The 14101-nt window shown below is 36.3% G+C and overlaps 3 protein-coding genes across 5 annotated transcripts; 2 read left to right on the top strand and 1 right to left on the bottom strand.

Moving 5' to 3' along the window:
* The first annotated feature begins 1119 nt into the window (after positions 1–1119).
* On the top strand, positions 1120–2589 carry LOC107478979 (uncharacterized). Its single transcript, XM_052258269.1, has 3 exons — positions 1120–1735; positions 1830–2496; positions 2580–2589. Exons 1-3 carry the CDS (start codon positions 1120–1122, stop codon positions 2587–2589), a joined length of 1293 nt encoding a protein of 430 aa, XP_052114229.1.
* A 4378-nt stretch (positions 2590–6967) lies between these two features.
* On the top strand, positions 6968–10061 carry LOC107478858 (glyceraldehyde-3-phosphate dehydrogenase GAPC2, cytosolic). The gene is made up of 12 exons (XM_016099011.3): positions 6968–7111; positions 7227–7250; positions 7388–7488; positions 7638–7753; positions 8075–8174; positions 8395–8541; positions 8638–8698; positions 8807–8904; positions 9008–9150; positions 9297–9380; positions 9514–9603; positions 9758–10061. Exons 1-12 carry the CDS (start codon positions 7108–7110, stop codon positions 9798–9800), a joined length of 1011 nt encoding a protein of 336 aa, XP_015954497.1. The 5' UTR covers positions 6968–7107; the 3' UTR covers positions 9801–10061.
* A 922-nt stretch (positions 10062–10983) lies between these two features.
* LOC107478856 (60S ribosomal protein L6, mitochondrial-like) lies at positions 10984–13323 on the bottom strand. 3 transcript variants are annotated; one of them, XM_052258159.1, is made up of 2 exons: positions 12546–13323; positions 10984–11122 (listed from the first exon to the last, which is right to left on the bottom strand). In XM_052258159.1, exon 1 carries the CDS (start codon positions 12897–12899, stop codon positions 12591–12593), a length of 309 nt encoding a protein of 102 aa, XP_052114119.1. In that variant the 5' UTR covers positions 12900–13323; the 3' UTR covers positions 10984–11122; positions 12546–12590. The 3 variants fall into 3 exon arrangements, with proteins under 3 accessions (XP_052114119.1, XP_052114118.1, XP_052114120.1); XM_052258158.1 differs by lacking the exon at positions 10984–11122 and adding an exon at positions 11997–12224; XM_052258160.1 differs by lacking the exon at positions 10984–11122 and adding an exon at positions 11997–12215.
* Positions 13324–14101: the final 778 nt, after the last annotated feature.

Raw genomic sequence — 14101 nt, 5'->3', positions numbered from 1 at the left:
TTTAATTTACATATATTCTTAAATCCAACTAGATAAACGACTTAATAACAAGCGAAATCTATTAAATATAATTCTAACAAAAAGAATCATATATCAAATACCTCTAAAATAATTTACATTATTAAAACAGAGAGAATTTATTATTTTGTGGGTAAATAAACTCGAGCATTGATTCAAGTCAACCAATGGCATGAGTTAGGAACCCAAAAAAGAAGGTAGTGGCTTGGCTTTGAGAATTGTTAGGCCCACGCATATGTGTATGCGTATGCGATACGAGGCTCCAGTATTCGCTCTTCAAAATCAAAAGCGACGTGACAAGCCCACTGAATCCGAGCCACTTGTTTTGTTCTCTGTTTTTTTCCTTCCACACAATCCAACGAATCTAGACTCTTCTAAAACAAGCTTCCCCTTCTACATTTTACATTGTTACCCCATTTACATGTTGAATTTGGAATTCTTTCTCTTAATCTTTTTTAAAGTATATATTTTGCAAATGAAATAAAAAAATATTAAAAAATTAGAGATTATATTTTATTTCCTTACAATCTATTCTCATTAAATTTGGTGTAGAATAAATATTTTATTTTCGTCTTTTAAATGGTCATGATCCATTTTAGGCTGATTAATTTTGATATGGAAAAGGTTTTGGTGATGTGCATTGAAATGGGTGTTTCACCAAATTTTGCACTGCTATGGATATATAACAAACGCAAGTTGCGTTTTTTATGCTTCACAATTAATTTTTTTTGCTTTACAATTGAATGGAGACAAACGCATGTTGCGTTTGTGGAATTGGAATTAAAAAATTTTTTTTAATATAAAACGCATGATGCGTTTGTGAATTTGATGGGCTCAAAAATTTTTTTGGGCAGAGTAAATCGCATGTTGCGTTTTATTTGGTCCAAAAATTTTTTTGAAGTCCGTAAAACGCAGGTTGCGTTTTATATGTAATATAATATTATAATGAAGAACTTTGCCTATAAATTGCTAACTCAGCTATCTCAAACTCGTACCTCACTCCTAAATTTCTCACTTGTGCCCCCTTTCACCTTTCATTCGTTCATGCATCTCTTAATTGTGAGATTTTTTGGGTATTAGAAGGGTTAAAAAAGTGAGATTATGGAAGGTATTGCAAATATACGAGTGTATTATAACGGTGAGGTTATATCGAACACACACGAAGGAGTGACTTTTGTTTGTGAATGTCCGTTTTCATTTGCTATTCCATATACCACGAGTTTTGTGGAGTTGCAAAATGGTATTTGTGTCAACATACCAAGTCACATTTCGAAAAAGGTGAGTTATATTTTGTACAGGAGTCCTGTACAAGTATTTGGTGGGCTGATACAGTTTCAAATAATGGCTATCACTGACGATGCAAGCATGCAGAGGATGTTCTGTATTTATCAACAAACCCGATTTCAGGTGCCGCTAATAGAGCTGTACGTTGAGTTTGAACAGCATACGGGGGTGGACGAGTTTGACGAGGAGGTCAACATTAACGAGTTTGGGGATATAGGCTGGGAGGAAGATAACGACGACAGTGAAGAGGAGTTCGAAGCCAACTATGAAGTCGATGACGAAAACGATGACGGAGATCTGGCAGGCAATCCGGCGGTGCCAAATGAAGCGCATGCTGTTATAAGCCAGCAGTCGTTTGGTGTTCCGTCTTTTATGCGGACTCTTGATCTCGAAGCCATGCATGCCCCAGAATTTCCTGAGTATGCGAATATGGGTATGTTATATTATGGTTATTAATTCACGTTACCACTAGTGTCCATTTTATTTGCCTTGTCTGACTGATGGTGGTGCGCTTATCGTTGGTGAAGGCAACGCTGCGGCCGAAGATGGTGAATTCAGTGTCGGAATGGAATTTGGCTCTAGAGAGTCGGTGATATCTGCAATCAAAAGCTACACTATCTCTAGAGGAGTTGATTACACTGTGTATGAGTCTGAGCCGCAGACATTCTATGCGAAATGCAAGGGTTATGGTGCCGGGTGCGATTGGCTTATCCGAGCTAGTTTGATTCGAAAGAAAGCTTGTTGGGAGATCAGGAGATACAATGGCAAACACACGTGCACCATGGGAACTATCTCGCAAGATCATGCCAAGTTGGACTCAGACACAATTGCAGATGCCATTAGGCCGTTGGTCGAAGCAGATCCGTCCATAAAGGTGAAGTCTATTATTGCAGAAGTTCAGTCAAAGTTCAACTACACTATCAGTTACCGCAAGGCTTGGTTGGCAAAGCAGAAATCTGTCGCAAAAGTTTTTGGTGGTTGGGAGGTTTCTTACCAGACTCTGCCAGTTTGGTTGAAAGCAATGACTGCAAAGATGCCAAGGTCTCGTGTTCAAATAAAGACGCTCCCTGTTTACCGTGAGAGTGAGGAGGTACAAGGTGTAAGAGTTCTTCAACGCGTTTTTTGGAGCTTCTATCCGTGTATAGTAGCATTCCGACACTGCAAGCCACTGGTGCAGGTTGATGGGACACACCTGTACGGAAAATATAAAGGTGCGCTTCTAGTTGCCGTTGCACAGGATGGGAACCAGAACATTGTGCCTATTGCGTTTGCAATAGTCGAGGGTGAGACGGCAGACGCGTGGGAGTTTTTCCTAAGCAACCTGCGGAGATATGTTGTACCATCGATGGCGTCGGCATTATTTCTGACCGCCATAACTCCATCGACGCAGCAATAGCTCGCAGCAACGGTGCATGGTCACCGCCAAGAGCGTGGCACATGTACTGCATCAGGCACATCGGTTCCAACTTCTTAAGGAGGTTCAAGGCTCCGTATTTGCATAAACTCGTGGTTAACACAGGTATTTGATTTCGTTGTTATGGTTCTGTTCCTATTAATTTCGTGCAACTTGCTTATGATTAAATGGTTTCTCCAATAGGATATTCTAGGACGGAGCAAGAGTACAACAAAAACTACCAAAGGCTGAGAGAGCGGGGTGAGGCGTATGCGCAATGGTGTGATGAGATCGGTGTTCAGAGATGGGTGTTGGCATTCGACGGGGGTCATCGTTGGGGACATATGACGACAAACTTGGTAGAGTGCATAAATTCTGTCCTGAAGGGTGCACGCAACCTTCCTGTGACTGCCATTGTTAGGTCTACTTTCTATCGGTTGAACGAATTGTTCACTCGGAAGAGCACCGAGGCTCATGAGCATGTCCGCAATGGATTCACATATTCAGAATTTGCCACCAAAAGAGTCGAAGAAAGTTTTCGACGTGCAGGCAACATTGTGGTCAATAGGTTCGACAGGCGCAACGAGATGTTTGAGGTTCGCGAAATGCAAGATGGTTCCATTCACACCGTTAATCTCGCGCAACATTTAGAAAAGATGTTAAAATAGTGAGGTCTGATAATGGAAAGGAGTTCCAATTGGGTAACTTTTATGCATCTAAGGGAATTATACATCAAACCTCTTGTGTTTAAACTTCACAACAAAATGTTATAGTGGAGCGAAAGCACCAACATATTTTGCAAGTTGCTAGAGCTCTTTTATTTCACTCTCTTGTGCCAAAATACTACTGGACTATGGCAGTAGCTCAGGCCGTGCAAGTAATTAATCGATTGCCTAGTAAGTTGTTAAATGATCAATCACCTTTTTAGCTCTTGTATGAACCGATTTTTAAGCATTTTAAAAATTTTGGTTGTTTGGCTTATGTTAGCACACTTAAAGTCAATAATAAAAAAAAATTAGATGCAAGAGCTAGAAAAGTTGTTTTCTTGGGGGTATAAACAAGGTGTGAAAGGATATATGTTTTTGGATTTGAAAATCAGAAAACTTTTTTTTTGTCTCAAGATGCTATTTTTTATGAAAATGTGATGCCATTTGTTTAATGTATGAATCCTGTACCTGCTATAAGTCAATCACAAGCCATCATCACTAGAAATACTAATGTTTATACGATGATGCCTTTTCAAACTTGCATATTCATAATGCACCCATGAATGCATCACAAAATGACACTACTATTGAGACATCTTTAGCTAGTGATACAGTGGTTAATCATGCATTACCCCCACCAACATCTCATGCATCAACTTCATCTACATTTAATGCACCTATTGTTATTTCTAATCAGCATAACATGCACACACCTAGAAGATTAACTAGGAAAAGACGAAAACCATTACATCTCAAAAATTTTCATCGTATGCAAATCACCTCTGATAAGCTTCACCAACTCTCAATAAGATACCCGATCTCAAACCAAAATTCTTATTCACAATTATCACCCTCACGTAAGGCCTTTTCTATTGTTGTGCCTACCTTGCATGAACATAAATACTATGATGAGGTCATAACACATTCTTGTTGGAGAGATGCAATTAAAGCTAAACTAGATGCTTTGAAACTAAATAAGACTTAGATATTAACCACGCTTCCAGCAGGTAAGCACACTATTGGTTGTAGGTGGATCTTCAAAATCAAGTTCAAACCCAACGGCACTGTCGAAAGGCACAAGGCGAGACCCGTTGCCAAAGGGTTCACTCAAACACCCGGGTTTGATTACTTTGACACTTTCAGTCCGGCCATTAAAGCTGCGACAATCCGGATTCTGTTGTCTATTGCTGCTGCCAAGAATTGGCACATTCAACAACTAGATGTGAACACTGCTTTCTTCCATGGGAATTTGCACGAGGAAGTTTATATGAAGATTCCACCAGGTCTATCCGTTTCGCAGTCCAATCTTGTGTGCATATTGAAAAAATCTTTGTATGGGTTAAAGCAAGCGAGTCGACAGTGGCACGAAAAGCTATGCTCAAAGCTCTTTGGTTATGGATATACGCAGAGCAAGCGTGATTATGCTCTTTTCACCAGATCCACTAACAATGACTTCACCACAATATTAGTCTACATAGATGATCTCGTATTAGCTGGGAACAATTTGGGAGAAATTGAGCACATAAAGGGATTATTGGATGATGCCTTCAAGATCAAGGATCTTGGAAAATTGAAGTACTTTATTGGTATGGAAGTAGCTCGAAATAGTTCCGGAATTGCTTTATATCAGCGAAAATATGTGTTTAACCTGTTCTTTGAGTTTGATATGATTAATGCAAAACCTGTCTCTACTCTCATGGACTACTCCACCAAGCTGTCCAAGGATTGCGCAGCCCCTTTCTCAGATGTTTCCTTGTATAGAAGACTGGTTAGGCGTCCCTTGTACCTTACTAATACAAGACCTGACATTAGCTTTGCTGTTGGCAAGCTAAGCTAGTGTCTTGACTGTCCCACAATTGGCCATCATCAAGCAGCACTTAGAGTTCTCAAATACCTGAAGCTTGCTCCAGCCCAAAGTCTTTTCTTTCCGGCTTCCTCTGATTTCATTCCAGCTGCATATTCTAACTTTGACCGGGTCGGTTGTTCCGACACTTTTTAATTTGAATATGAAAATAAAAGTGGTGTTGGACTCGAATATGGGGAATACAGGTACTTCACAGCCATGTGGTGTCAGTGGAACAGAATTCGGACCATGCGAGTTTTTCATCAGTAAAAAAATTGAAAATAACAAACAACTCGGAGGGTCCATTTTCTAGCTTCCGAAATTCATATTTGCCATTTCTTAAGCAAAATTTTAAAATCAAACAACTCGCATGGTCCGATTTGTATACTCCCACAATTTTAAAAAACACCAAAAATTACCATGTTAAAGTATATCATTCCTTTTGTTCCAATATCAAAATTTTTTAGCACCAATAATAATAATAACAATAATAATAATAATAATAATGTTGTTACTAACTAACAGTAATAATAACAATAACACTGTTCAAATAAAAAAAATAAATTAAAAATAAATATATTTATTTATCATAAAATTAAAAAAAATTATATTACCCATTGTGGATGATCCAAATACTCAATAATGTGTTTTTCAGGTAACGTAAAATTACGAACCATTTTTTTTTTTCATAAACTGAAATCCAGCCTACTATTTCTTCTTCTTCCTCCCACAGGCAACACTCTCATCTCATGCTCTTTCACCGCAGCTTCATCTCACTTTGTTAGACTCTCCCTCTCTCCATCTGCGTTTGTATTTTGTCTTTTTAAAGCCCTCTCCAAACCCATTCATCAGACACGCGTCAAACATGCAATAAGGGTCAGTGACAATCGCAACTTGCGATTGTGGAGTGCTGCTTGACCAAACCCTTTGCCATGCATTGGTTTAATTTCTACCCAAGAATAAAACGCAACTTGCGTTTTTCAGTTTGCATCAGACACATCCCATCCATGCATTGGTTTCATCTTTGTTTATCAATAAAACGCAACTTGCGTTTTTCAGAAACTGTTTTTGACAGATCCACATTCCAGGATAACACACCATGTTACAATAATCTTGCATAACACCATTTTTAGTTCCATTCATAAATTATTTTCTGTCCATTTTAATTTAGTATTTTTAATTATATTTTTATTTGAAAGACAAAAGTATATATTTACTATGCATTGTGTGCATTCAACATGTAGATTAGGAGATTAAATTTGGAGATTATTTTTTGTTTAAGGTTTCCATACAGTTATTTTTATATAAAATTAATAATTAAAAATAATTAAATAATAATTTATATAAAAATAATTACAGATAAAATTTTATTTATACTTTCATATTTAGTATATAAAAATAAAAAAAATGAATTAAATAATTTTATAAAATATTTCATATCATTATTAAACATACATATAAATTAATTTTGTTGAGAGAGAGAGAGAAAATGCAAATCCACGTTTTGAAAAAGAGTAATATGAATTAAAATAAATTAAAAAAATTTTTGAAAACACAAAAGGCATATTCCGTTGGGATAAAAGAGGATAATAATATCCAACTCAACAAGAGTCAAGAAGCCACCAGAAACCGGAGACCTAAATTAGTGACACAGCATGGCGAGTCATACGTGTGTCACGTACATTAACATAATCACCTCTTTCTCTCTCTCTTCTCGAACGTTAACCTACCTTTTCGGTCACCCACCTCAATAAAACCCTACTTTCCCATAACACTCCACTCACTCTTCACCTTATTCACTTTTCTGTTACTCTCTACTACTCACTCTTCTTCTTCTCTCTCTGCATCAACAATCTTCAATCATGGGTACACAACACTAATCACCTTCCATTTCTTCTTCTTCCTTTCACTACTTCATTTCTTCTTCTCCGATCTAACTTGTTTTTGTGTTTCTATTTTGATTGAAATGATGTTGGATCAGGCAAGGTCAAGATCGGAATTAACGGTACAAAAACCCTATCTCTTCCGTTGATCTATCTTCTAACTCTTCAGATCCATTTCTTCTACTTGCTTTACTACTGTTTTTGTTTTAATTTTGTAATTTCTTTTTGGTTTTGTGATTTTTGAATTTGTTTGCGACAGGATTCGGAAGAATCGGACGTTTGGTTGCTAGGGTTGCTCTCCAGAGAGATGATGTTGAACTCGTTGCCGTTAACGATCCTTTCATCACCACTGACTACATGGTCCGTTCTTAAATCCTTTCAATTTCATTGATCTCTACTGTTACTAAGCATGCACAATTTTAAAATATTTTCTATGATTTTCTTTTTCATTTGATTTTTTTTAATAAGTAGTTAGATCTGATGGTTGAGTCGGTTTTTCGATTTTGTAGACATACATGTTCAAATACGACAGTGTTCACGGTCAATGGAAGCATCACGAGTTGAAGGTCAAGGACGAGAAGACCCTTCTCTTTGGCGAGAAGCCAGTCACTGTTTTCGGAATCAGGTATTTTCATCCTTTTAAGTCTCCGATTATTGTTATTTCTGTTGTTGGTTTGTATATAAAAATAAAATGATTTGCTGTGCTATTTTTATATGAGAAATGTTTTTTGAACTCGCTCTGTTTCATACTCTAAGCTGACTGGAGCGACTGGAGCCTCATCCACCTTTGGATGGGATCCTGATCCTCCGTATAATGGTGAAGGCGAGTCAGCCAGGTGTTTGAGAAAGAAACGTAGTACATGCATCGTAATTCGTCGTTTGTTTGTGTGCTAGCGTGCTCGATTATGTGGTTATTTATGTGTTGTGTCTTTTTTTTTTGTCTCAGGAACCCCGAGGAGATCCCATGGGGATCCGCCGGAGCTGACATCATCGTTGAGTCCACCGGAGTCTTCACTGACAAGGACAAGGCTGCTGCCCATTTGAAGGTTTGTCTCTTTGTACTGTTTCCCTTTTGTATGATTCTTTTTTAGGTACTTGTTTTATGATTGTTTATGATTGATGCCACTTTTTTGTAGTGTCCCCTGTGGTGGATGTTCTTGTTTTGAGTGTGTTGTCAAGCGTGAATCTGTTGGGTGTTATTTTCATTTCTTACTTTGGAGTGGTCGTATGATTATTAATTTAGTGTATTTTTTGTGAATTATACAGGGTGGTGCTAAGAAGGTTATTATCTCTGCTCCCAGCAAAGATGCCCCCATGTTTGTTGTTGGTGTTAACGAACACGAATACAAGCCAGAGCTTGACATCATTTCTAATGCTAGCTGCACTACCAACTGCCTTGCTCCACTTGCCAAGGTATTTTTTGTGATTTTTGACATAGGAATTGTAATTATCCTTTTTTTTACGTATTGTGTCTTCTGATCGTAATTTTGTTGATTGTTGCTACTGTAGGTCATCAACGACAGGTTTGGCATCGTTGAGGGTCTCATGACCACTGTCCACTCCATCACTGGTGAGTATTGCTTGCTACTATTTGCTAGTTGATTATGCATGTTGCCACGTGCCTATCTCATTGAAATTTGATGCTAATTCTGGTTTCAATTTTTTGTTTTTGAATCAGCCACCCAGAAAACTGTTGATGGACCATCCAGCAAAGATTGGAGAGGTGGAAGAGCTGCCTCCTTCAACATCATTCCTAGCAGCACTGGAGCTGCCAAGGTGAGTATTTGACATTATATCGTGGTGTTTAAGATATAATATAGTGTTTATTAAAATTATTCTGTATTTACTTTACTCAATTGTTGTTTCCCTGTTTGTATAGGCCGTGGGCAAAGTCCTCCCTTCTTTGAATGGAAAATTGACTGGAATGGCTTTCCGTGTTCCCACCGTTGATGTCTCCGTTGTTGACCTTACAGTGAGGTTGGAGAAGCCTGCCACCTATGACGAAATCAAGCAGGCCATCAAGTAAGGGCAGCTTGCTTAGAATATCAATCTCATCTTGGGATAATATTGTATTTGAATGATCGTACACTGAATTTCAAGTTATTGGATATTGAGAATTACTGTTTTTTTTTTTTGCTCATCTGGGTTCATGTGGTTGCCTTTCTCAGGGAGGAGTCAGAGGGCAAGTTGAAGGGCATCCTTGGTTACACCGAAGATGATGTAGTTTCCACCGACTTTGTTGGCGACAGCAGGTGTGTATTTGTTGAAAAAACTTTTCATTTCTGCTGGTTGATGCAATACGTATTGTTGTTCACATGAATGCTCATTAAACTAAGTCATGGATTGATATCAACCTTAACAATTTTTATCATGGTTTCCCCACAGGTCAAGCATCTTTGATGCCAAGGCAGGAATTGCATTGAGCAAGAACTTTGTGAAGATTGTTTCGTGGTACGACAACGAGTGGGGTTACAGGTAATACACCGTTCACTTTTTCCTTTCCTCCACATGCTTCCTGTGAGATGAGGCAATCATGGAGTTGATTACTGTTGAGTTGGTTAATATTTATTCAAAACAGTATCTAATTTTCACGAGACATTAATGCTTGGTTTATGTGTGGCCTTTTCAGCACTCGCGTGGTTGATCTTATTGTTCACATTGCAAAACAGTAAGGTGGTGCTGCTGCAAAGGAGGACTACCGTTGAGTAATATGTGTTTATTATGTCCAGCTGCAAAGTCTCTGAATAAATGTTTTCCCAACCCGTGATATGTTACCCGTTGAGGAGTGTTAGCTCTTTCTTTTTTGACTTTTATGGTTGCCTCTCGTGAATTATGGATTTTGGTTCATGTAGACTTGCACATCAATGTACTCTTTGCTCGGCTTTTTATTCATCGCTATAGTGGATGATTTTCACACCATCCTACATTTCTCACCGCTGGTTCTCGTCGTCTTTTGGTATTTGCATTTGGATAATGAATCTGATATGTTTTTTTTTTTGGTGATCTCGACTTGCGCTGGGAAATCCTTCATTATATTTGGACCGAAAACCAGTTTTTTCTATTCTCTGCTTGTGTTGAAATGATGGTATTATTTGGTTTTAGGTTTTTGGGGTGATTTTGTGTATATTTGTTTAATACTTCGTGGATAATATGAGACTATTAGATGGAAATGTTTCCAAATTGCTTTTGACCTACACAATACCAAACTCTTAGATTTTTTTTCAATTATATTCAAAGGTCCATTTCGGCAGACAGAGGATAATTTTTTTTTCGATTATATTCAAAATTAAATCGAGGTACCTTTATTTTTGTACATTTTTCTATAGTTATCACTTGCGTACATTATCATTTTTAATTCTGACTTTGTTTATAAAGAAACAGGAAGCCTTTTTTCCCCTTGAAAGAATGAAACACGAAAATGATAAAGCAATCCCCTAGTACTAGTCCATACTAATTGCTAAATACGGGTAATACGTAATCCTTTTTGAGTCCTATTAAGTAAGAAACTAATGGGATCGATACTTAATTTTTCGAGTAAGGCCAATTATGCAACTTTAATACAACTCGTGGAAAAGTTGAAAATGTCCTCACCATTTGGGATTGTTATGTTTATTGTGGACATAAAGCATCCATCTTTGTTAGATAGACCAATCGATGAAAAGAAAGTTGTGTCCGAAAAAATACATCCAAAAACCATTATTAAAATAAATAAATAAGGTGATTGTGATTATTTTCTCACACTACATAATTGTGAATTTGTGATTGGTTCCCATAAATGGACTACTCTTGTATTGCATTAATTTTGGAAGAAATTTTGTATGTATTTGTTTACTCAACCGTATTGGCAGAACCATATCAATGACTTCAAATTCTTGTTGGGAAGTAATGTCTTTGCGGTAGACAAGTAGAGTATTAAAAAATTCTAGCTAATCTTTAGGACTTTGTAATGTATCCTTGACTTCGTTTAAAGAAGCAACTGCTTGATTATCCATTCCTGGGATGACAAAATTCCCAAGTAACATTAACAATCATAATAAAATTTCATTTTTCTTTCTTTTTTCTGACTTTGATTATGTTTATAATTATTAAGAAAACACAAATTCAAGGGTAATCTAAAACAAATATTACTAAATAATTCCTAATTAATAAAACAGATATTTAAAATAATTTTAAACACTTACATATTAAATATATAATTGATAATTCAATAATAAGTTATATATAAAAAAAGAATGAAAGATATAAATATGTAAAAAAAAAGCATACAAGTTTATTCATTGAATACAAAAACATAAAAAATAAAAAAACACTGAAATACTACTCAATAGTTTGTAACTTTGCATGAAATCTTGTTATAAGTCGAATTATTAAAAAAAATGTTCCATTATAATTTTTTTTATTCTTTTTGCCTTTTCATTATGCACTTAACTTTTTCTAACTACCACCATTTGCCACCTAAGGCCTACCTACCCCACAACAATCTTGTGAAGATTATTTCATTGGCTAACTTTTTACACTCAGCTTATCCTCATAACTTCCTTAGTAACTTTTTTCATTCGTGGGAGCATAAAGACAAGACAAGATATTAGTTAAAATGACTTATTTTGAATAATTTTTCCAAGTTGTATACAATTGATATTTCTAAAATTTCAAATTTTTATATACATGTTCCAATCACCAATTAATCAAATATTCAATTTGAAGGAAATTACCTGTAACTAAAATTGAAATCGTTTATATAACAAAAAATGCAACACAAAAATACTTGAATATATCATACTACACAATCTGTAAGTTGTTTATAAAGCTCTCTCAAGTGAGCAAAATCCAGGCAAAAACGTTATACACTATAAGCATAAGAGCAAATAGAAAAATCAATCATAATAATGTTTGAATAATACATGATTAAATTAAACAAGTTGACCAATCAATACAATCAGCAAACTGTATTGCTTTATACAATCAGCAAACTGTATTGTTAAAGCTACTGCAAAATATTATGATCCTTTCTTTGCTTACATCTTCAATGTAGCTCTTGCCATGGCCAAGGGATCATCAAGACTTTGGTTTCCACCGATAAATCCACACTATTTTGACTTTTTACAGCAAAAATAAGAAATTACACTCTTATTTTATTTTTACTTTATTGTTAAAGAAAGTAAGAAACTATCCTCTTTTGTTGCTTTAACCAAATTAGTGCCTTAGTGATTTTTCCCCTCTTCTAAAAGAACAATCAAGTTCAGTGTTGCTTTAGCTAAAGTTGGTTATAACCAAGGCAGAGGCAGCAAGAAAAGAGAACAAGTAATGACAATTGATTCAAGCAAATTCTAAAATCACAAAACTAATAAATTGATGAAAACCAATTAATAGAAGTACAGAAGACAAACAAGAGAGGATTATTTAATAGTTATCTCTACCTGATACAAAATGGATGGATCATACGTAATGTTTGGTGTGGCAAATCATTTAGATTTCTTTCCTTGCTTCTTCTTGATGACTTCATCAATGTACATTATACCTTTCCCTTTGTAAACTTCAGGAGGCTTGCAATTGCGCACTGTGGCAGCAAACTGGTGCACCCTTTGCTTGTCAATTCCGGTGCAGCAAACCACATTGTTCTTGAAGCAGAACACACGCACCGCCGGCGGCACCGCCAATTCGACCTCATGGCTGTATCCAAGTTTCAGATACAATAACCGACCTTGAGCTTCCGCTCTAGCTTTGTATCCAACTCCAACAATCTTCAGAAAACGGAAAAACGACGCTTCCATGTCTTAATCAACGCCAAAGAATGAATTCTACAAGATCTGATTCAGATTCAATTCAGTGTTCACTACTTCTACACCTTGTTTTCAGACGCTGACCCAAGGTGTTGATTGCCAGCAAATATTACTAGTGATTTTAACTTAAGTCAAGATAAATTTATTCCTTCACAATGTAATTGAAATAAAAACAACCCTAAGAAACATAACAGAGATAACTCTTAATTGAAAAGGAGGAAGTGGACGGCGACTGGTGGAGGCAGACGGCGACTGGTGGAGGCAGACGGCGACTGGATCACGACGGCGACGCCACGGGGAACAGCGGTGACCGGTGAAGACTTAGGAGGTGATTCCCACGGTTGAGGCAACAACCCTACTGAGGATCCCCTAATGAGGAGAGCCCGGAGATGGGCCGTATTGGGCCAAGCGTTGGTCCGATTTCAATTGCCTTGGCCATTTGAGGCTGAAAATATAAAAACAAACTTGGAAGATACGAAATAAGTTAAAAAAATTCAAGGTTTGTTCATTAATACAAAAAAAAAAAAAACCAAATTAGTTGGTCCAGTGATTAGTTAATTAGGCCCAATTGAGGTAATCAACTTAATTAAGTTTCTTTTGATAAAATAACTTAAACAATAAATGTCTCTGTTAAAAGTAACTTATAAATAAGTTATTTTGTGTTTAGATTTTTAACTCTAAAAGTGCTTATTTTATAGAAATGTGATGAAAAGTAGAAGTATTACGAGAGAAGTCATTTTTTTTAACTTCTCTATAAGTTCCTAAATAACTTCTTAGAAAGTTGCAATTTCGTTTTGAAAATTGCACTAGACATTAATACTACTACTTTTTATAAGTCAAAAATTAAAAAAAGTTACTTCTAGTGTTTCCCAAACGGACCCTTAGTCTACTTAAGCAAGTATTTGAGTTTCGACAGCAATTCATTGGGTGAAGACAAACCCTTGAATAGAGCTTCAATCTGCGGTGACAGATTAATTCTTGGATTACTGGATTGGGAGATATCGTACAAAAAAAAAATATATAACTCAATAGTTTGTAACTTTGTAGGAAATCTCCTTTAAGTACGATTTTGGTCCGATTTTAAAACCAAGTTAAATCTTGCGGGTGATTTTGTATAAAAAAAAAAAAGTTGAGAACGAAAAATATTTTTAACATCTATCTTAGAAACTAAAATTGTATTTAATTTTTTTAAA

This window comes from Arachis duranensis, chromosome 3, assembly GCF_000817695.3.
Source record: "Arachis duranensis cultivar V14167 chromosome 3, aradu.V14167.gnm2.J7QH, whole genome shotgun sequence".
Classification (NCBI taxonomy): Eukaryota; Viridiplantae; Streptophyta; class Magnoliopsida; order Fabales; family Fabaceae; genus Arachis; species Arachis duranensis.
The sequence above is the reverse complement of the archived record's forward strand: the minus strand, read 5'-3'. Positions and strand labels throughout refer to the sequence as shown.

Excerpts from the sequence above, each read along its gene's own strand:
- LOC107478979 (XM_052258269.1), top strand. The coding sequence starts at position 1,120 with ATGGAAGGTATTGCAAATATACGAGTGTATTATAACGGTGAGGTTATA. Across the intron at positions 1,736-1,829 it reads TCCTGAGTATGCGAATATGG|GCAACGCTGCGGCCGAAGAT; the intron begins GTATGTTATATT and ends TCGTTGGTGAAG.
- LOC107478858 (XM_016099011.3), top strand. Across the intron at positions 8,542-8,637 it reads GCCTTGCTCCACTTGCCAAG|GTCATCAACGACAGGTTTGG; the intron begins GTATTTTTTGTG and ends TTGCTACTGTAG. Across the intron at positions 8,905-9,007 it reads GCAGCACTGGAGCTGCCAAG|GCCGTGGGCAAAGTCCTCCC; the intron begins GTGAGTATTTGA and ends CTGTTTGTATAG.
- LOC107478856 (XM_052258159.1), bottom strand. The coding sequence starts at position 12,899 with ATGGAAGCGTCGTTTTTCCGTTTTCTGAAGATTGTTGGAGTTGGATAC.